The 20706-nt window shown below is 49.7% G+C and overlaps 1 protein-coding gene across 7 annotated transcripts in view; it reads left to right on the top strand.

Moving 5' to 3' along the window:
- Positions 1–618: 618 nt before the first annotated feature.
- Positions 619–20706, top strand: part of LOC149340215 (protein couch potato-like) — a 130906-nt gene continuing 110818 nt past the window's right edge. For 5 of the 7 annotated variants that reach the window (XM_089548986.1, XM_089548983.1, XM_089548987.1 and 2 more), the window contains exon 1: positions 619–1127. In XM_089548986.1, coding sequence (XP_089405112.1) covers positions 1050–1127 — 78 coding nt within the window. In that variant the 5' untranslated portion in view covers positions 619–1049. The remainder of the gene's footprint in view (positions 1128–20706) is intronic. The other 2 variants (XM_089548985.1, XM_089548989.1) reach the window with 2 other exon arrangements.

Below are 20706 nucleotides of genomic sequence, written 5' to 3'. Positions count from 1 at the left end.
TCAGCTCATGAATCGACGTGCTCCAGAGTTCAATACTTCAGGGTTCGATTATGCTGGGCTCGTTCGTAATGATGCGTGGGCCCGTGGTACTAACGTAGGACGTCGCCTCGTTTTGAGCCGAAGCCTTCTGGCTGGCCGTGTCATTCGCGGTCTGTACGGGCAGGCGGAATGTATGCAAGCGTGCTTTCTGCCGCGCTCATTTGGGCACGCGCGCGCACGCTCGTGCCGCCAGACCGCCGCTGCCGCGGTTTCGGTCACATCGGCACCACGGTGACACTGGGAGGAAACAGCGTCCATGGTGGACACTGGCGAAGGGACACGCGTGCGGAAGAGAGCCCCACGCTCGAGGCGGTTGCGGCTGCAGCGAAGCGGGGCAGGTGGCCGACTGGCGGGAATCAATAGCGCAGGGGAGGTTCGGCCGTCTGTCGCGCGCGCACACACCTCCCCCCGCTCTCCAGCGGCGGCGCCCCTATACCTGCCCCTACCTCCGTCCAGGTGTGCGCGACCTCCTCTCCAGCCTCGACGCCATTGGCCCGCTGGGGCCGCTGACGTCAGGTGGGGCGCACCACAAAAGGTGCGCCCTTGGAGGGAGGGTTGAGCGGCGGCGGCGGTGGGGGGACGTGAATTAAGGAAGGCGAAGGAACAAGCACAACACACAAGAAGCGAAAAAAGAGGGAGACACGAAAGCAAGCGAGCCACGGCCCAGCGAGCAGCGGCGCGGGGCACATGGGCGGCGAGCGAGGCGAGCGCGAAGCGGCGGCGACGGCCAGCAGTTGTTGCGAGGAGAGCGTCTGAGCTGCTGCCATCGGGCGGACTCGAAGCCAAGGCGCGTCAGCCGCAGGTGCGCGCCTTCCAGCACAGCCCGGCCCTTGAGCCGCGCTCGCGCGCGCCGCTCCCCACGACGTTCTGCCGCTGCCTACCGAGGCGTCCCCATGCGCGCAGTTAGGCCTAGCTAGAGAAGAGCCCCATCCGCTGCCGGACGACGACGACGACGACTCAGGCCGGATTACGAGAGAGGCGAGCTGCGGCGCCGCGCGACGTCGTCCCCCATGTCCGTGGCCAACACCGAAAGCTCGATGACTCTGAGCCAGAGCATGGATTCCGTCAACACGGTCGCCGAGGAAGAGGTGAGGACCTCCGCTGATGTGTCGTCTTGCACGCGCGCGCGGTCAAAGAGCACGAGGCGCGCGCACCCCAGGGCTGCTCCTCGTGAGCAAAGCCTGAGAATGGCGCCACCAGAGATCGTCGTGAGCAGGCGCCGCTTTTGAACACTTCGCTTTTCTCTTTTTCCTCCGCCGTCTGCCGTTGTTATATGTCAGCTGTTGTCGGAGCGCACGTAACGGAACATCTGCCGCGCCTGCCTCAAGCGCCGTTGCCATAGCTGCCTCGTGTTCGCCGGCGACGCCGTGCATCGTTGGCAGTGGTTTCGCATTTACGTTTCTCGTCCGACACTTTCGGCACTGGCCGCTTTGAACACTATCCAAGAGTTACTTCCAGCAGATGGAAAGGGAGCGTGCTTTTTCGCAGCGTGTCTCGGCGTCCAATCGAGACGAGATTCTTAGCAGGACCAGGAGTTCACACAACCTCATTTGTTGCGCTGTCTTCAGTCAATGTGGCTCATTTAGGATTTACTGAGGACTTGCTTTGCTGGTCGGTTTTCCGAATGTCTCTGCGGGCTACTCTAAGTACCTGAGCGCTCAAGCTGGAACTCCACTGCTTAGGTTCTACACCCTGTCTTTGCTATGTATGCTAAGGCGGTGGAGAAAAATTAGACCTTCAAAACTGCAAACGCACCTTTCTCAAAGCGTACTTACACCGGTGATTCACAGCTGGCTTGATACCCAATTTCAATGCTCTTTGTGCTACCATTGTCTGTCAGTCTTCATGGCTACGATCGCTTAGGAAGCCGACGTCATAGTAACTGGCCAGAGGTCCGCGGTGCAATCCATAGCATGGAGCTTTCGGCTGAGTTGTTATGGTGTATCGCCATTTGTGAAGGAGATTTAGGGAGGACTTTTGTTCTGTGTTATGCTAGTCTTGTGGCTTGAACGTGCTACCAAGCTCGAAGCCTTAAACACATCCTTGAGATGTTCCACTCTCGCATCAGTTCAGCAAAGCAACGGGACATGTATGCTGCATTATTACACTACTCTACACGAAGTAGCGCTATTAGACCACTAAAACAAGACTTCGATTTCTCCAGAGTGTCTTAATGCTATGTTCAAAATTGTGCTCGATTGCATGCAGGGTGGCGTCTGCAACTTATTTTTGATCAGAGCTCTAGGGACGCCAAATAAGCGCTCAGCATTGACATACAAATGAAAGGTACACATGAGATAACGAGAGAAAGATCATATTTCGCTTGTTTAAGCCCCGATCTTACGCCGGTATGGCAGTGGTGTTCATGGTCGTTGCATGAAAGGAACTGGTTATGTGTAAAGGAAAGGCGCAGTAACTGTCCCACAATTGGTGGACACCTCAGGGTGCAAGTGATGTGCGCCAGAAGTCTTCAAAAGTATATAGACACCTGTTCAAAGAGTGAGTTCTAATGGGCATTTGTTGAGGTTAGTACTTGGAGGAAGTGGGACGATCAGCCTCTTCTGTTGAAGTAGCATGTAGAGGCATCAGCCCTGATAGCTCGTCGGCCACGAGAAGCCACGCCCTTCACTTGTACTGGCGCTTACTCTGAAATGCGGTCTTGTTGTAAGTATGGGGATGCCACTGAAGGAAGTGGGTTGAAGAAGTGCACTATACATTGCGTATATTCCAGCGTAAAGAAGCTCTCCGGAGATGCATAATCCGCTTGCATACTCCATGATTAAAGGTGTGTCGGTTGGCGACCTCCACTTCTTGCTCGCTGCGGAAACAATGCAGAATTGTGCTCTTTGGCAGCATTTTTTTTTTAAATATGGACGAGTTGACCTTGTGCGCTTCAGCTTCGCGTACAAATGATAGGGGATTAGTGTGGTAGGCAGGTATGCTGGCTACAAGCTTATTTGCCGCTGTAAGAGAAGCTGGGTAAGAATGCACATTCCTTTAGCCAATAGTGAACTGCTCCGGAAAATAACTCTACCCGAATCATTCTGCCGTTTAAAGCTGCAGTAGTTCACTTTTAGCGGAAAACAAGGCAAAATGGAAGACATCTTCAGCAGCAATGAAAACCTTGTTATACTCCTTTCGGGAATGCATTACAAATGATAAGAGCCACGGATACCGTTGCTTCGTCGATACCATCCACTGATATCTGGTCTCCGTGTTCTCCTGTCTTCGCTGCGTGCAGCCAACATTGTATTTGATTTTCTGCGTCACATAGGCACAATAGCTCGAGCATGACACATCGCTAATGGTTTCTAAATAAATAAGAGGCGTAGATACTTAGTTCATCTTCTTGTAACGCCCGAAGTATATCTATAACATCTCAAAAGCGAGAGCATGCTGGGAAAACAGCGCGTTAATGGCACGGCACCCGAGAAGAGGCCACCCGACTCACGGTTGCAGCGCCCCCTCTGAGGCTGTGATGTAATATTGTGCAAGAAGCTCTTTAGGCAAGCTTTGATCATGATTTATAATGAATGACAGCAACGGAGAAACGTCTTTATTTCGTACACGTGTTGCGACTTTACATCTCACTCGAAACACCTCAAGCAGGCTTGAAAACGACCGAAGACCACGTTGTATGGTACGGGTTAAAAAATCTACGTGCGCAGAATAGTTGGTACCGTACGGATCAAAATTTTGTGAGGGGTACATCACGATGGGTACTAAATTGCACACGAGCGTACATTTTTTTGTTCAGTCTGTATATAACTTTGTGGTTAGTGGCAGGCGTCATAGGCTTTTCGGACTACACTGCAAACCGAAAAACACCCGGATAGGAGTAAATGGCTCATCGCGTAGCGCACTCCCGAAAAGGGGTTTTTATACTCCTCAGAATAGGAGTATATCGTCTACTCCTCTGCTTGAAGGGATACTTTCGGAGTGCTAGAAGGAGTAAAGTGTTACCGCTCTGCAGACGGGAGTTTATTTAGGAGTAAAGTTGTGATCAGAAAGGAGTTAGCATGGCAATTAATAGAAGTATTATATACTCCTTTGCAGCTACTTTTATAGTACATTTCAGGAGTACGTGCCTGTTCCTTTTAAGTAGTTTTGACAGGAAATTTTTGGAGAAATTTTTCTTACTATAGGGTTACATTTATGATTCCCAGATGAGTATATTACTTCACTTGATGCGGAATCCGATTTGAAATAAAGTATTCGTATGGAAGGCTCATTTTAGAGCTTGATATTCCAGGATAAATGCGTCGATGAACTTACAGTGATTTATTTCAAACAATATTTTATTGGGTACAAAACATTTGAGACATGTGTTCGGCAGCTCGCTTTCGACGGTTACAGAGAACCAACGTCTTGGCCCCTGTAGAAAAGAAGAGTGCCTTAACCCACGCTGTCTTTGGGTACATAATTTAAATACCCAAAGGAATGAAAATGGAGATGCCACACTTGAAAGCAAGGAGGGAACCTTGAAATGCTTCGCTGTCAACATACAGGCTCCTTCTGAAAAAAAGATTAGAAAAACAAATGCATCAGTGGAATTGCACCTCTAAGCTTGAAGTATGACGTGCTTCAAGTGTAGAAGTCAACGTCCCAAAGCCGTTCAGAGTGCACTTTTCAATAAAGTAGGTATTATTGAAGTTTAAACGTTTTTCATGACAAAAGATTAGCTAGCAGAACATAGTAGGTAATCAACTAGCTAATACATACCTGTACGCTGTCGGATGACAGCGGCTAAACGCGGTTTTCAGGGAATCACAAATTCCAGAGAGCCGCTTTCGTAAACGTTAAGGCAATACGGCGAATGGGAAGCAGCATCGATAGGGAACATTTTTTCCGCAAAGCATAAAACTGAAAAAATAAAATGGTCTTACTGAGGCACTTGCGCATTCGCGCTGCCTTTGGCTGCGTTCCTGCACCGAAAGAGGCCTCGAGATATAATTTTTTTTTTACTTGTCAGAGGTTCCTCATGCTTTTCAGGCACCATATCAGAAGCAATTACTGAAATCAAAACATGCAAACAAAAGACAGCGCTCTGCATACACGCAGCGAAAGCTTACATGCAATTTTCTTGATGGGAGAGCCCGCAGCTACACATTTTCAGGACGTCCTCATTCTGTGTATAGGCCAAAGGCAGGGCAAGGGTGACAGGGTGACTGACATAGCAGGCATTGTTAGGAATAGAAAGCTACCACCAGACCCACCCTCCCGCCGCCACCTGTCTTCTGTTAAGCTTTGCCCTTACATTCGTGGCCAGGGTTCAAAAGAAAACATTCTACACAGGTCTATGGCTGGGAAAGGAATATACTTTCGGGAAAGAACGCCAACCAGAAAAAAAAAAAACATGTTTGGGAATCTTCTTGGTTCTTTCAGCAGGTGTGACTGCGAGTGAGTCACAGCTTGCCTTTTTTAAGCCTTCGGTTAGTCATCCGCCGGGTCACTGATCGTAGACAGTTGATGCAAGGATAGTTCCCTCGAAGTCAGTCTTGTCAACCCACGCTTCCTTCCTTGTTCATTTGTTTGGCATCCGCTTTGTGCTGCTTCAGTTTTTCTGGGAAATGCTTGCTTTCGCCAATGTACTACGTCCAGCACGAGCAGGGGATCTCGTACACTGGCGTAAGCTTTATTCTTTTTCTTTCGCTGCCTTCCTGGGATCAGCAGTCTGAACCGGAACGCTTGCCTCCACGAATTTCACATAATGGAATGTGTTCGGAAACTGCACGCGAAGTGGAAACTTCTTTTAACATTTTTCAAATGCGAAGAGCTTACAAGATACCACATTTTGGAACTAGACGCCTAACTATCCAGAAAAGGCAGCGTTCAGTATGGTTGAAACCTCATGTCCGCTGCCGAAAATCGCTGCAACGTTAAGATGCCACCAACTCGGAAAATGTAACAGTTTAGCTAATCTCCGTGAGCGCTAAGGCGTCGCCATGTCCTGTGCTATGACTGAAAAGAATAAAATCGCTTGCATTGTTTGCATAACAAGGCCCTCTTAAAACACAGGAAAGGAAGCAACCGATTAGGGCACGGTTCTCAGCACTGTTCGTAATAACGTGACAAAAATTCACAGACCCCAAGGCTGTGCATTTTCACCTGTCATTGCCTGTACAGCTTTTCCATATTCATGGGGCGTGAACGCATGAAGAAAATTTGGTCCCTAGAAGAACTGACCGTACTTCCAGCTGTACATGTTAGCGTAACAGCCACGACTGCAGTGCCACACTCTTTTTTTCAGCCGCATGCAACAACAAATTTCTCAGATACTTACTTCATGCCTGCTGTGTGAGTTGGCTCCACCGGACCACAATGAAGCCTTTGCTGTTCTCGTTAAGCCTTTCATCTCGGCGCACCCGTGGTTCACAGCAAGTCTACGCACACTGAAAAGGGAGCGGCGTTAAGTGCATGCGCGTCTATGGCATCAAAGGAGAGTTTAATACTGCTTACCAGAACACACGACGATGATAATCCGGTCTTTAGTATTCTTGCAATACAGCGAAAGAACGAGGGGCCGACGATGTCGAGAAAACAGGTGCGTCACACACACATCGCCATGTCGGCGCGGCGAAACGGCAACAGCCAACACTTGTATGCTGCGTAGACAATGAATGACTAGCCGCTGCTTCTGCACATATTGCTGGCTTGAGTGAGACGTTCATTGCAGCACGTTGCTGCTAAGGTCGATGATGTCCAGTCTTACGTCACGACAAGAGCGCGCAAAGGAGCGGGTGGCAAACTGGCGGCTTCGGGGAGGTCGACGCGTCACACACCGCCATGTTGGCTCGGCTGAGCTCGGCTGGCTAAGCCTTTCGCAGACTGCCGTCGCAGGCGATGCAACACCAAGCGTTCTCCGAATACACTGGGGGCTTCACAGGCACTGTCTGTGGCGCACATTGGTGCGCGAGGTTGCGGCGATCCGGTGTCTTGTAACATGACAAACGTGCGTGAAGCAGCAAAAGCACAGGCGAGCAGGCAGCGACGACAGAGCCGGCGTCGTCACCTGCAAGTGCAGCGAACCGGCAGCTGCCACTAGGCGGCGGGTAGACACTAAGGAGTTCATAAAGGGCCTGAAGGAGTATTGAAGCCGACATACTCCTTCTTGGAAAAGTAGTAAAATCATGTAAATGCTTTATTTTACTCCTCGATTTCGCGACGGCAGTAAAAAAGGAGGATTTCCTCTCTTTTACTACTTAAAGTCGATTGCGCAATCTTCAATAAGGAGTTTAAAAGCGGACACTAGCCATTTATATTCCTATTTGGGCTTATTTGTGTTTACAGTGTAGGCTATCTCTGCGTTCCAGGCTGATAGAGGAGACTGATTTATGCTTTGGTGGCATGCGCTACATTGGTTGTGTGATCCTCTACTTTTCCATTTTCTATTATGCGAGTGACTGCCGTATCGGGCATTCTTTCGCGCTCGCGTGGAAGCACTGGCCGCCAATCGAAAATGGTCTGCCACGTAGCGGTCTGGCAGCCTCGCGCGCTCGAGTGCAAAGAATGTAGCCATTGTGAAGTGCGCTCTTGATGGACTTTGCGCAGCTGGTGCAGGGAAGAGGCTCCAGTTGCCTGATTTTTGCGTCGGTGAAGTGGAAATACATGATATACACAATCGGATCGACTTCTTTAGTATAAAAAGAGGAGATCTGTGAAGAATTTAACGCCGGAGGTTAATTATTAGTTGCGTTTGGATTCCCGCTAGAAATGACGCTGCTGGTAGTTCGGCCACATTCACATTTAGAGAACTGTAAAGGTTCTAACAAAATTACTCGTTTTCATGCCTGACAGTTGCAGACTGAGGGGAATACAGTATTCCGTGGGACTCCAAAATAGTTGGGACCATTCCTGTTTCTTTAACTTGCGCTAAATTCAGAGGGCATGAGCGGTTATTAATTGCTTTTTATTTTGCTTGTGAAAATGCAGCCTCCGTGCGAAGCTACCGAGCGGTAAACCTCATCCACACCCTCAGAAGAATATTATGGCCATGCATTCAATCTAGAAGTGCTTATACAGACGGGGGCCTGGAAAAAGATTAAAGGATTAGAGTTGAATAAAGAAGGAAAACACGATTCTCAAATCGCAGTCACAACACCCGCGGCCTCTTCAGAAGAGATTGCTTTACTGACGCTTGATGCCTGTATATTCCTATCACTTTTTGACAGCACCCAAAAGATGCTAATTTTTCGAGCGAGCAAAGGAAGTTAATTAGAAGAAAATTTAAAATAAAAAAACAAACCAAAAACGTTTGTCGCTTGGGATTTGCGTCCTCGACCAAGACGTATCTGCTGCTGTCGGTCTTATGTACACTCTAAGCACGAATACGGCTATATGGGAGTAAAAAAGAGTAAGCTCTGTTCTAGTGCACTCCGTAGTGCGCTTGTAGAGCTCTTACTTTCTTTTTACTCCTCTGTTTAGAGTGCACCATACATGTACTTAAGGATGCCAGTTTCGGCTATAGTGCAACGGCGAAGCGCGGAAGTGTTTTACGCCATTAACTTTGCTGGCCTAGTCTGGCCATTCGCGATATAGCCGGCAGCCGCAGTTCTCTCTCCCCCCTAATATACCGCCAGGAAAGGAGGCCACAAAAACTGATTGTCTCTTTTTCTTGTTACCCCCGGTGCGGCTGTCACGCCTTCTTGTCACGGCCACAAAATGAACAAAAGTGTGATGAGCAAACGATTCAATTTATTTTCGTCCTCTTTTCCCCGTCCCCCTCTCTCTTCCTCTATCCCTGCGAACCGTGCTGCATGCTCTGTAAATTGAACCGCCGCTACATGCCATTATTTTGACTGGCAGCCTTGCATTCCGACCGAAAGAATTTTGTTTTCCAGAGCGAAGTGTGCAGCTCTGTATCACGCTGAGCAACCTCGATTCGTTCCCGTCCTCCTGGACGAGCTTCGTTTCATTTCATTTTTGTTTTGTGGATAGCGCAGCCTACGGCAGCGCGACACTGTTTCTGCGCAGTATACTGATTTGAGCACTTTGTTGCCTATTGGTGGCAATCATGTCCGGGTTGTAGCTATGATATGAACAGTTTTTTAAAGCCCCGAAACTGTATTATCTATGAAGGTGGCCGAAAGGAGGGACACCAAACTGGTTCTGGTTACTTCGGGTTCTATAAACTGCGTCGAGGTGGCAATACACGAACGCTTTTGCATTTCGCCGTCAGATCAAACCAAGTGGTCGTTGCGGCCGGGTATCGAACGGGCTACCTCCTGTACTCGGCTCCATAGGGCGGGTCTTTAGTATAGTCATCCGTCTTTCGTGTGACAACGGTTCCAATCGCTGGGCGCTTCCATTGTACCCATGGCAGATACAATGAGGGCAATTCGATGTGTCAGCAAATGGTAACATTCACTGCTGAAGAATGTGGTGGCTTAAAATAGCACCATTTTCTGCTCCTCGAGCCTTCAGTGAATGCCCGCTGCAGCTCGGGCAACCCAGCAACTAATTGTTCCTCCCGTCGCACCGGTTTGGAGTCGAAGGATCTCGGTGGTGCGAAACGATTCCACTCATTCTGCCTCGAGATAGATAGCTGTGGTTCCGGGTGCTCGAATGAAGTGTGTATTCATTGGGGTGCAAGCCCCTAATTTCGTCCCTCCTGTCCACTATTTACAGGCAGAACAACCTTAAGCGCCGCATTGTTTTTTCGAGCAGTACCGTAAAAAAAGACTCTTCTCTCGGAGGCATAAATTAGTCTATGCACATACAGACTTACAACCTTATTTAAGAGCTCGCGTTTGGATTAAAGTTGCAGGCCTTTTTATACGTAAGAAACGAATCCGACGATGCGCTTCTGTGCGACCTAGCTGCTCGAAGCGATTTTCCTTTTGTGCTAGATGCAGTTAAGAGTTCGCCTATTATAAAAGAAAATAACAGCTACGTTACTGAACATTGACCAAGCTATAATTGAACGGCTTTCATTACGTAATGTTTAATTATTTATGTTATCGGTGTCAGCAAGCATTAGAGGGGAGCGGTTACACAACAGAAATGATAACAGCAAAGGTTTCTTGAGTAACACTTAATGATATTTATTCGCAAAAGTTAGGTGCAATTAGCGCAAAAGTGCCGCAGATTGCAACAAAATTAAATTGGCAGTAAGTATTCCTCACACAACACGAAAAATCGCTCTTAACGCAACGCAAGCTAGCATTTGCTGAAAGAGATGGTTTTCGATCGCGACATCTGCAGTATGTGGTGGTCCGGACCAGCGAAAGAATGTGCAACTGCGATAAAATAACTTTCGCCTCGCATAATGGCGCAAGAAAGGGTGCCGCTCACTCATGCCCTTCCTCATAAAGGGTAATACCCAATACCGGCTGAAAAAGCTACTAGCATTGAACGGTTCGACTGCTGCTCCAAAGTTAGGTTATCGCCTAACGGTGATAAACATAGACCTCTCTTTCGCTTGAAAGCGCTGACATCTTAAGCAGAATTGTGCGGTCGGTTGCAGGATTGTCAGCGGCGTATTTTCAACCAAAATGCGTTCCGAGGTGCCGATTGCGCATGGAGCGCTAAATTTTCTTGTCCTGGGGCCGCGATTGGATACAATGTCCTTCTTTATGCTACATGGCAAACGCTAGAATTTATATAAATCGCAGTAAATGAAGCGTTGTTGCCTGTCGACCAGTCGGTGCTGGTAACCCCTGGAAGGATTGCCCCCTAAATTAAGGGTTTTAGAACCCAGTGTGTCCACATCACAAACCACGACGAGTTAAAGACCACAATTTTCGTCGTCTCTATCAAGTTGACTCCCAGTAAGAACTGAAATTTGACTTCGCCCCCAACCTCTTCGACCGTTCGGCCGTACGACAGAACTCTATGCACTATGTCGGAACTAAACCACGCCAATGTAGTTGTGATCCTGTTTTGCCTGTCTTGAAGGCACAAGACTTCCCCGGAGACAGGTCCTGAGCTCATGACCATGAATCGATTTTTTTTTTACGCCCCAGTTCAGCCCACTACTAAATGTGGGAGGTGTCGAGTTAGAGGGCAGATTCGACGTCATTTCCGGCCTGCTGGCACTGAGTGGGCGTCAGATGAGTTCTCCTTGTACGCTTGGAGCAACATGAGGAACAGGGTAGCCGAGTATACGATTAGAACTAAACCCGGGGTACCGTGCACAGCGCCAGAATGCCTCGCCAACCGAGTCACTGCGGCGCGCGTCAAGCTGTTGAACGACAGCTCAGACTCTCGCGCGGTATATAACTAGGAAATGCTGCTTCCTCGAGTACCTTAGCAGACGGGGCCTTGCTGTAGAAAAAAACCATCGCATTGTCGATGCCTGTGGTTCTAAAGAACTGAGTGAGGATTTTTACTCTTTTTGTTGTTTTCTAGGGTGGCGAAAGGTCAGGAGAAAAGAGGGCTGCGTGAGCCCTTAGCTGTGTGCGCCAGCTGGGGAGACGGGGGAGCGACACAGAGGCCCTCGCCGCAGCTGGCGGCCGCAGAGGCGCGTGGCGGAGATAGGCGCCGGCAGCGAAGCTGGGTGACAGCCCACTAGGCGAGCGCCGTGACAGGCGCGTCACTCGAACCTGGGGAAGCGCGTCGCCCAGTTTGGGCCCCGTACGTCGCCCACGTGGTTCGTTAATATAGGGGTACGTCCTGTGTTCGTTTAAACTGATTGCTCTGTTACGGCGCCCGGCTTGTACGTAGGCCGGGAAGGACGCGTCGGAGAAGCGGCTTCGAATCAATTTTTACCGCTTGGATCTTCCAAACGTGCAGAGAGATCTGAACATAAGGTTGGCCTTTGTGTCGAACCCATGACTTCGAGCTTAGTGGTTGTTGTTGTTGTTGTTTTGACTGAGAGAAGGATGAAGAGGAAATTGCACGGGCCTGCTACTGGCTCGAGCCAAGCCACCACCGCTGCCACGTGCAGATAGAGGAGAGTTAAAAGATCAGAGGAAAAAGAAAAAGAAAAGACGCGCGTCGCAGCAACAACTGCGTCCGCCGGAGCGGACGCTGCTCAAAAAGAAGCGGCCGAAGCCGCGCTCGCCGAAGCGAGAACAGATACTCTCGAGCTTAGTGGTAGTCACTAATTCAGGTAGAGCTCCTTTTGAATGGCAGCGAAGTGGTATCGGATCCGTGCGCAAAAATTGGAGTAAGTCTGCATCTCTTTGTTTTCTATAAGTCATAGATATCAATAACAAGAGCGACATGTTAGGTCTTGTTTTTCTGTCGAGCCTCCAGTAAAACCCATCCTCCGCCACTTCAGACTACATTTTTTTCCCACCATTGTGAAGTTTGCGATAATACGCGTACACTTTCGTCAGAACTCCACTTATTGTGCGTTACCTCGAGTACGCCGGACATGAACTGAATGGACGGTTTATGCGGAGCGACGTCCTCCCTACGTGCGCGTCCTCTTTGCACAGCTGTCCTCCATAGCCTTTCTAAAAGATCGGCGCACACCGCGAGTTGGCAACCCTGGTAGCCAGAAGGGAGGCCGGTGGTTCGGCGGGAAGGGGGGGTAGTGCGTTGGCGCCGAAAGGCCGCACTGCCAGCAGCGTCGGCTGCAGCAGCAGCCGCTCATGTCCCAAAGCGGCAAACAAAAGCCTGCATCGCTGCAATTTCCGGACTCCCCTTTGTGTCACCGGTGGCCTTTTTTTTTGTTGTTTTCTGCGCGCTCGCATGCGCCCGTTCCCGCGTTTATTCGCTCGTCAGCGCCGGCATCGTTATTTATTTGTCCTCTGCGCGAGCGGCCAGCCGTTTCGGAGCGCTGGTTTCGCGGCTGCAGCGCTGCGTGACACCCGTGGCATCTTTGTTCCGCAGCCACAATGCGTCGTAGATATTAGAATGCGCGCCGCCCCGGCGAGGGCGACCAGCAGAGCAGCCAGCGTGTGCTCTCCTCCTGGCGACCTTCTTCCCTGAACCCCCTCGCCCGTTCCCCTCCGGGTGACGGGCGCTGACGACCTCAGCACCGCCGTCGTACCGCGTTCGAGTCACTGTGCCCATGGGACTTCGCCCCGTGGAGCTGAACCCGTCGTCGGCGCAACGATGCGAACCCTGACGCCATCGGCCTGAGTGCACTCCACGCTGAGGTGATGTCCTCTGGATGGACGATATTGTCCACTGGCGGCGACGGCGACGCTGCGGGATTGGAAAACACGGCGAAGCCGCTGGAGCCATCGCGTGTGGATGTGTTCGGGTGCGGCGCTTGCAGCGCGCCGACTGCGGTTGCGTGGTCGGCGCTCTTCCTCTTCACCGCGTTAGGAAGTGACGCACCGCTGCTGACGGCCTCAGTCGCGTCAGTGTGGCGGCGGCGAGCGCTTGGACGATCGCCTTTGCGGCTGGGAGGCCGCAGGTAGGGGTGTCCCCAGTCCGCGTTTATGGTACGTGTGCGGCGGGAAGCCACGCTGTCACGTTGCCGGGGCAACGCGCCAATCTCTAGGAACGGGCGTTGTGAGTCTCCATACAGGCCACGCGCTTCGCGCCGGTTGCGCGCTGCTCGTTTCGTCCGCGAGCGGTGGGGCATGGATCTCGTGTCATCGCACGGGGTTGTCGTCTCATCATGTAGCGGAGCGGAGGCCCGATCGCGTCTCTTGCAAGCATAATTAGCCGGAGCAGTGGTCCAAACTGAGACGATGCGTCGCTCGTGTAGGAAAAAAAAAAGAATACCATTTCTACTTTCGCAGAAGTGTGAAAGGTATTCTAAAGTACCGTCTTTGTCAAAAGTATACAGCCCAAGGGGTCTACTTCTGTGCCCTGCAGCGCTACTATTCCTGCATACTCAGGTACCCTAATTCACGAAAGTGGGAGGAACTTAAGTCCCCAACCCTCCCAAGCTTATGACTGTCAACTGTGCTTAAAAGCCTCGCTACATAGTTTGGAATCAAACCCTTTGGCTGTATATTTTTGACAAAAACTGTACATAATTTGTTTCAACATATGACACGTGCATACCGAAACGAAACCATGAGCAATTACAGTAAGTTTTACTGCTGGAGTGACGCGGTACAAGATCGGGAATTTAATATATTGTAAGCGTGCAGTCGGGGCATGAAAGCCGGCGATAATTCTGTCCTAGCTTTTTGTACGTGTTGGAGCGCGAGCGCGCAGTTCTATCATAAACACATCACCACCATGCATAAGCGGTGAAATAAAGTAAGGAGAGTGTGAATTCTTTTTGCGATTGCTTGTGCAATTTTTTATGCAGGACAATCACCGATTGTCTGTTCGGTTCGCTCCGTTTCTTTTAGGAACATGTTTCTTATTTCTTTCACATCATGGCTCAAACACAATGTTGAAGTCATGGCAGCAAACACTGAAGGAGGGTACAAAATTGTTTTTATAGTGGTATGTGGGCTTGCATGTGTAACTGAAATTTGCGGCCCATGTAGAGGGTCATGTCGGGAGCCATAAGACAGATGGAGAACAAAAACCTGGCCCGGCACAACACAGCAGTTCCATTCGAATTCCTTTCCGTTCTTATTCTTTTTACACGTCTCCATTTGTTCAGGCAGGACCACGCCACAGGTCTCGCCCGGATTGTTGAGTCGGCACAGGGGACAATAAATATTGGATAGAATCGAAGATTAGGAATCGTTATATTATACCGGCCCTGGTCCAGCGGAAAAGGCCGAACGTCATAAGCATGAAGGCAAAGCAAATATGGGTGGTGAACTCGAAATCAAGTCCGTTCACGAAAATGGACGCTAACGGCCACAACACAGCTGCAACAAATAATACTTTGGAAGCAACGCTTTGTCACTTTGTTCACTTCTTTGTAGTCTTCGATATCCATGCTTCCGTCGAGAATGAAACAAGATTACCGAATGGGATGGAACCCATTTAGCAACCACAAAAAACAATGGCTTCCAGGACAAAGTCCATACTTGTTCATCGCGCAATTAGTTCGTTACTCAGTGCATTATTTGGGTCACTGGTGGTTTAATAGCTCTGGTTGCTTAATATAGGACATCTAATAATGCCGGAGGTTTGATACTTCGTCCTTCAATCTGTCTGCGCCGACTGGATGAAACAATGCATCACATTAATGAGCTCGATCCGCCTGAAGCGGTACTCAGCAGGTTAGATGATATGCAAGCAGAAATTAAACAAATCAGGGCACACTGCATGCTCTGCTAGAGCGGGGCATGTGCCTTGCACTGATGCAGCTTGCTGCGAGCGGCAGGATATCTTTGATTGGACTAGCGCAGTGTGCAAATAACGAGCTCAGATATACAAAGGAGAATGGGACGACAGCACCTGTCCCTCGAATCGACATACTATACGAGGTCTGTTAGGAAAGTATCCGACTTTATATTTTTTTGCGAACACCTGATGCATATGAAACAAGTGCGCTTACAGCAGCTGACCTTGAACCCTCGTGCGCATGCACGAATTTTTTCCCGCCTGCCGATAGCGTCAGTCGCTGGGAAGCAGCGTTTGAGTGAGGGAGTGCGCAGTGCTCTCGTCGGTTTTTTGTTGCAAGGAAAATGGCGGAGCGAGAGGAGCAGCGCTACTACCTCAAATTTTGCCAGAAACTTCGCGATAGCCAAGTGGAAATTATTCGAAATGTTCAGACGGCTTTCGGTGATGATGCTATGAGCAGCACACAGATTAAGCAGTGGTGCAACTGGTTTAAAGACGGCCGCACATCCGTGGAGAGAGAGCCACGCTCCGGCCGGCCATCAACATGCCGAAATGACCAGGTAATTGCTGAAGTGAACGCTGTGGTGATGCGGGACTGTTGTGTGACTATCCGAGAAATTGCGGAAGAGGTGGACATCAGCAATTTTTCTGCACATTCCATTATCACCGAAGATTTGGCCATGGAGAGAGTTGCGGCGAAATTCGTGCCGAAGCTGCTGACGGTGGAGAAAAAGCAGCTTCGTGTTGAAGTCTCACAGGAGATGCTGGATTCCACAAACAGTTACCCTGACTTCACCGACGCCGTAATCACTAGTGACGAGTCTTGGGTGTACGGGTATGACCCGGAAACCAAATCCCAGTCGTCACAGAGGACGCATTCCACGTCACCAAGACCAAAGAAGGCCCGACAAGTGCGCAGCAATGTCAAAGTGATGCTGACTGCTTTTTTGACTCCCTCTGTGTGGCACACCACGAGTACGCACCCCACAGGGTCAAAGAATGACTAAACAGTACTACAGGGATGTCCTCCATCGCCTACGTGGTGCTGTGCGGCGCAAGAGACCGGAATTAAGGTCAACAAGAAATTGGCGCATCCCTCGCGGCATTGCTCCTGCACATTCCCCGCATTTGATTCAGACTTTTCTCTCTAAAAACCAGACTCCTGTAGTTCAACAGGCTTATTACTCTCCTGATATGTCCCCCTACGACTTCTGGCTGTTTCGTAAAATCAAGAGGTCATTGAAAGGAGCGCGATTTCAGAAAAGAAAGGACATTATGGCTGCAACGACAGCAGAGCTAAATTCCATTCCGAAAAGGGTCTTTTCGGAATACTTCCAACAATGGCAGCACCGCTGGGAGATGCATATGGAGCCCCAAGGAGACTACTTTAAAGGTTATTAGGTTTCTAACGCTCCAGTTATGCCAGTTTTTTTTATTCGGCCAAAGGTCGGATACTTTTCTAACAGACCTCGTATACGTGCAATACCAGAATTTGCAATCGGCTGGAGGGAGATATGTTCATTCTGACAAACGTTTTTAACTAGTCATTTGCATGCTACGTTACCAAGCGTTAAATATGCAAACAGAACTGCATGCGTTTCAGCAGGAAGGGAGGAGCGGGAGGTATAGGCCTTCCTGTTGCTGCTGACATCAAGTGAACTTGAGGACAGCTACCTAAGGTTTTCTCTCTTGTTACGCTTTTAATTATCGGCAGAAGAAGGCACTATGAAGCAGAAGTTGTATACCTAGACTGACACACGCTTAGAAGCATAACAAGAGTTTACTGGCGTTTCCACTGGGGACCATTTTTCACACACATTTTATATGTATATATATGGCATGCGCAGCAGGGCACGTGTACTTTTTACCTTTTTTCTTTTAGATATAAATAAAGGGCCACCGTGCTTCATAATTTTAAGAAGTGGCAGCAAAATTTAAGCCAGCGCTGCTCAAGGAAATCCGCCCGCTAATGAAACCGCTAAGACCCACGAACGACTCACTCTGCGCTGATTTTGCCCTCATTTCCTTAGGCCGCAAGGTTATGGCGGGACTTAAAAAAAGATTTATTTTCCGCAAGCAGATAAGCGAACCGCTGGAATGAGAGAGAGGGAAGATGACAGAAAAAAAAACAAAATGTAAGCGAGCGCCCCCAAGAGTTACGGACTGAGCAGGACACACTGCACGCTGGGTTCTCTTCCCACAGCTGCGCGCTACTCGTCGGCCGCGGCTGCCCGGTCGATAATCGTGCCTGTGGCCGGCAAAGCGACGGAAGCGCCTCGACGCGGTGCACCGAGGGAACTGGGCCACAGGAAACGGTCGTCGTCGAGCTCTTCTATATTTCAGTCATAGGCAATGTCGCCGGCTGCACGCATTACGACACGCGACTGCTCTATGTGTGCTCACGCGACTGCAGCGGCCCGACCAGAGGCGCCGAAATAGGGAGTAAAAAAAGAAAAAAAAAGGAGGCTCATTGCTTTGTCCGAGCAAAGTGTCCAAGCGCATGCCTTTGTTGGAGCACTGCACAAGAGGTAGCTTTCGTTCGCGGCACTCGTGAAAATGTGGGGTATACTTCATATGCAAGGTTTCCTTACAGCTATTGCGCTAGACTCCCATTGTGTGTCAATGTTTGAATGTATAGCTGGAAGCTGCTTTGTGAACATCTTGAAGAGTTCTCGATGGCAAGGCCAAATGCAAGAACAGTTCCAGCCAGAGTTTTCCCCTTTTCTCGTTTTTTTTTCTTTCCGGCAGGCACTGGATTGCGTGCGTGACAAAACTTCTACATTCTGAGGCAACCTGGACATCCGTTAAATGTATATCAGTGCACAAACTAACAAGCCCAATGTACAAGCTAACATTGCACAAACTGACGATATCAATTCACAGCGGGTCAGCGTCGCTGTCGTTTCAAAAAATTCCTGCGTCGAGATTTCAAAGCGTCTCTTTACTCTTGCTGCATTTGGTGAGGCAAAACAGCAATAGGCACGGATGTCGTGCCTGTCACTCGCCTCTTAAATGATACCGGGCACCCATACCTGAAATCACTGCAACAGGTACTGAAGGTATCGAACGACGGCCGCAGCATAGCTTCGAAGATCAGTGCCTCATCGATTACGCCTCGTTCAAAAAGGAGGAACCCGCCAGCCTCTACACCATTGTTGGTAACTCTAACTCTGCAGTGCTCTAGGAACGAGAAATGTGCCTCCCAGACACTGAGCAAATAGGTAGTAGTCTACCCAAGAAACAGTCTTTTGAGGCAAAATGAAGAAATGTGGTTCCACTTTGAGCACCGTCTAACATGAAATCGGTGGGCAGGTTCCCCTCTAAACTGGCAAGCCACCCCTTGGCTCGTTCAAAAGAACAGGGGAGCTAGGTGTAGTGGCGGAGGACAAATGCAAATCTAACGACGTCATCAAAACGCAATTACCGTTCTCGTGTATATATGCGCTTACTAATGGCGAATATATATAAGATTTCACTATGTGCTAGGTAAGCGGGGTCACGCCACCAGTGCCGGTAAGCAGATAGATTCTCGAGCAGACTCAATAACAGTTGGAGAGATTTGTCTTATTATTGAAGAGCCCGTGCACGCTATAGTCTATCGGGTGCCTCGTGATCGGCGATTTTCGGAACAGCGGTGCCATCTATCGGCAGTGAGCAGCTTCGTCGCAAATCTTGAGCAAGGCGACGAAAAGGCCACCGACCAGACTTCCACTAAAAGCGGAGAAGTGCGATTAGCAAAGCCGAATTAAAGATCAGTGTTTCGCCTCCCGACCACGTGACGAGTGCTTCATCCAGCTGCTCTGGGCGTCGGCATGCTGGTTCTGTTTAAACCGGGTGTGCGCCTCGGTGAACTAAAAAAAGCGCTGTGATGCTTTTTTTTTTCTTTCTCGCCTGTTATATTAAGTGAGATAAGTTACTCCCCCGGGTATAGCAACAGATGTGCGAACACTATGGAAGCCGATGAACGCAGGAGACCAACCTGCTGTTATTTTTGTAATCAAGATAGTGCCCAGATGTAATTTTTTTTATTTCGGTTTTTACTGTTTCTTTTTGAGTACCGGTGAGTTCGATATAGCCACGCTGGCCTAATGTGGAAGCGTTTGTAGCTTGCGTACCTGAGAAGTCCCAGTTCTCAGGATATGCTTTCGCCATAACCGAATTGCATTGCTAATATCACATCAAATATAACGCGCGCCTTACTTCAGTAGCATATGTCACATCAGCGCTTAGGTGTTTGTCAACGCGTCACTAAGCATCGCGGAAATGGTCTTCGCCCCAGAGAGACCTTTTAGGAAGGTAAGCAACTGGGTACTCATAGTTTTCCATGCATCGAGCAGGGCTAGTGGTAGTGAAGCGTCCATAAATTTACAGACTGTCTTGTTTGCGAGCATATAACAGCGACTAGCAGTTTTCGGGCATCAGGTGTTCACAGTAATCCCGTTTTTCGAATCATTTGCACGGGTCTTATGGGTTGCGTCGAGATATCCGCACCATAACAAGCGATAACGCCCGAACCTTTTTATAACTACGATGCGTCTCGCTCCTCGAATGTCATGCAAAAGCGTTTAAAGTCATCTAGCTGTAGGGCCTGGTGTACGAAAGTTAGTGGGCCTGATCCGCGCACCGCTGTGGGAATTAAACGGTTTACGTAAAGGGTAGAAACGTCCGTGGCCTCATGCCCCACCTTGTCCAGGATGAAAAAGCATGGAAAAAGCGCCACCTTTTCTGCGTCGCCAATTTCCAGGTATAAAGCTGCTCTTGGAGAAATAGCAACATCGAGCCGATAAAACAGCCGGTACTGTGACATTTATGGCCGGAAGAAACGGTGAACGCATGCTGTTTCTAATTTTCCGCTACTGTCGAGGAAGCGTGTGGATATTGACTACCAGAGACCGCTTCCATGGAGAGGCGACACCGGAGTAAACAGCTCCCGCCGCGCCCTCTTCCGCACGCGGCGCGTACGGCATCTGCGTGGGCGCTAAGGACATCTGCTTCCTCCGGCCATTGGCTCGAAGTGCGCATGCGCGAGAGGCGTGAGTCCGAGCGCTCTACACTTCTCACTATCCTCTCCCTTTAACTTTCATTCCCGCCGGCTGCAGCTCGGGTGCTTAAGATATTAGATAGCAATTGCCGCCGCCGGCAACACTCTTTTGCTTCACTTTTTATTTATTTTTTTAAATAAACCACTACCACCACCACCTTTCCGCGCAGCGACCAGCTGCGTCATGACGACGTCCATCGCAGTAAGCGTTGTCCACCCGAGGCTCGCACCCGCGCACGACGCGTCACGTATAGAACTACGGGCCTTCGGTCTACACGTGGCTGGAGCTGTCTTTCTGTGGAAGCACGTAATCCGGTTATGACAGGTTCTTTTGTTAGCCTCCACGTCAGTCATTTGTGCGGCGGTGCCCGTGATCCAAGACAGCGCGCGGCATTAAATAAACGCGCCTTCTTTCACTCCCGCACAACACAGAAACGGCGGAACGTGGAACGAAGCACAGAAGGCGGTGCCTGGCCTTTGCGCCGACTCGAAGCTCGCATCAGCTGTTGCGGTTCTACGGGTGG

The sequence above is a fragment of the Amblyomma mixtum genome, chromosome 6 (assembly GCF_055824585.1).
Source record: "Amblyomma mixtum isolate Tamu chromosome 6, ASM5582458v1, whole genome shotgun sequence".
NCBI classification, from domain to species: domain Eukaryota; kingdom Metazoa; phylum Arthropoda; class Arachnida; order Ixodida; family Ixodidae; genus Amblyomma; species Amblyomma mixtum.
Note: the sequence above shows the minus strand (reverse complement) of the source record. Positions and strands in the feature narration are given on the sequence as shown.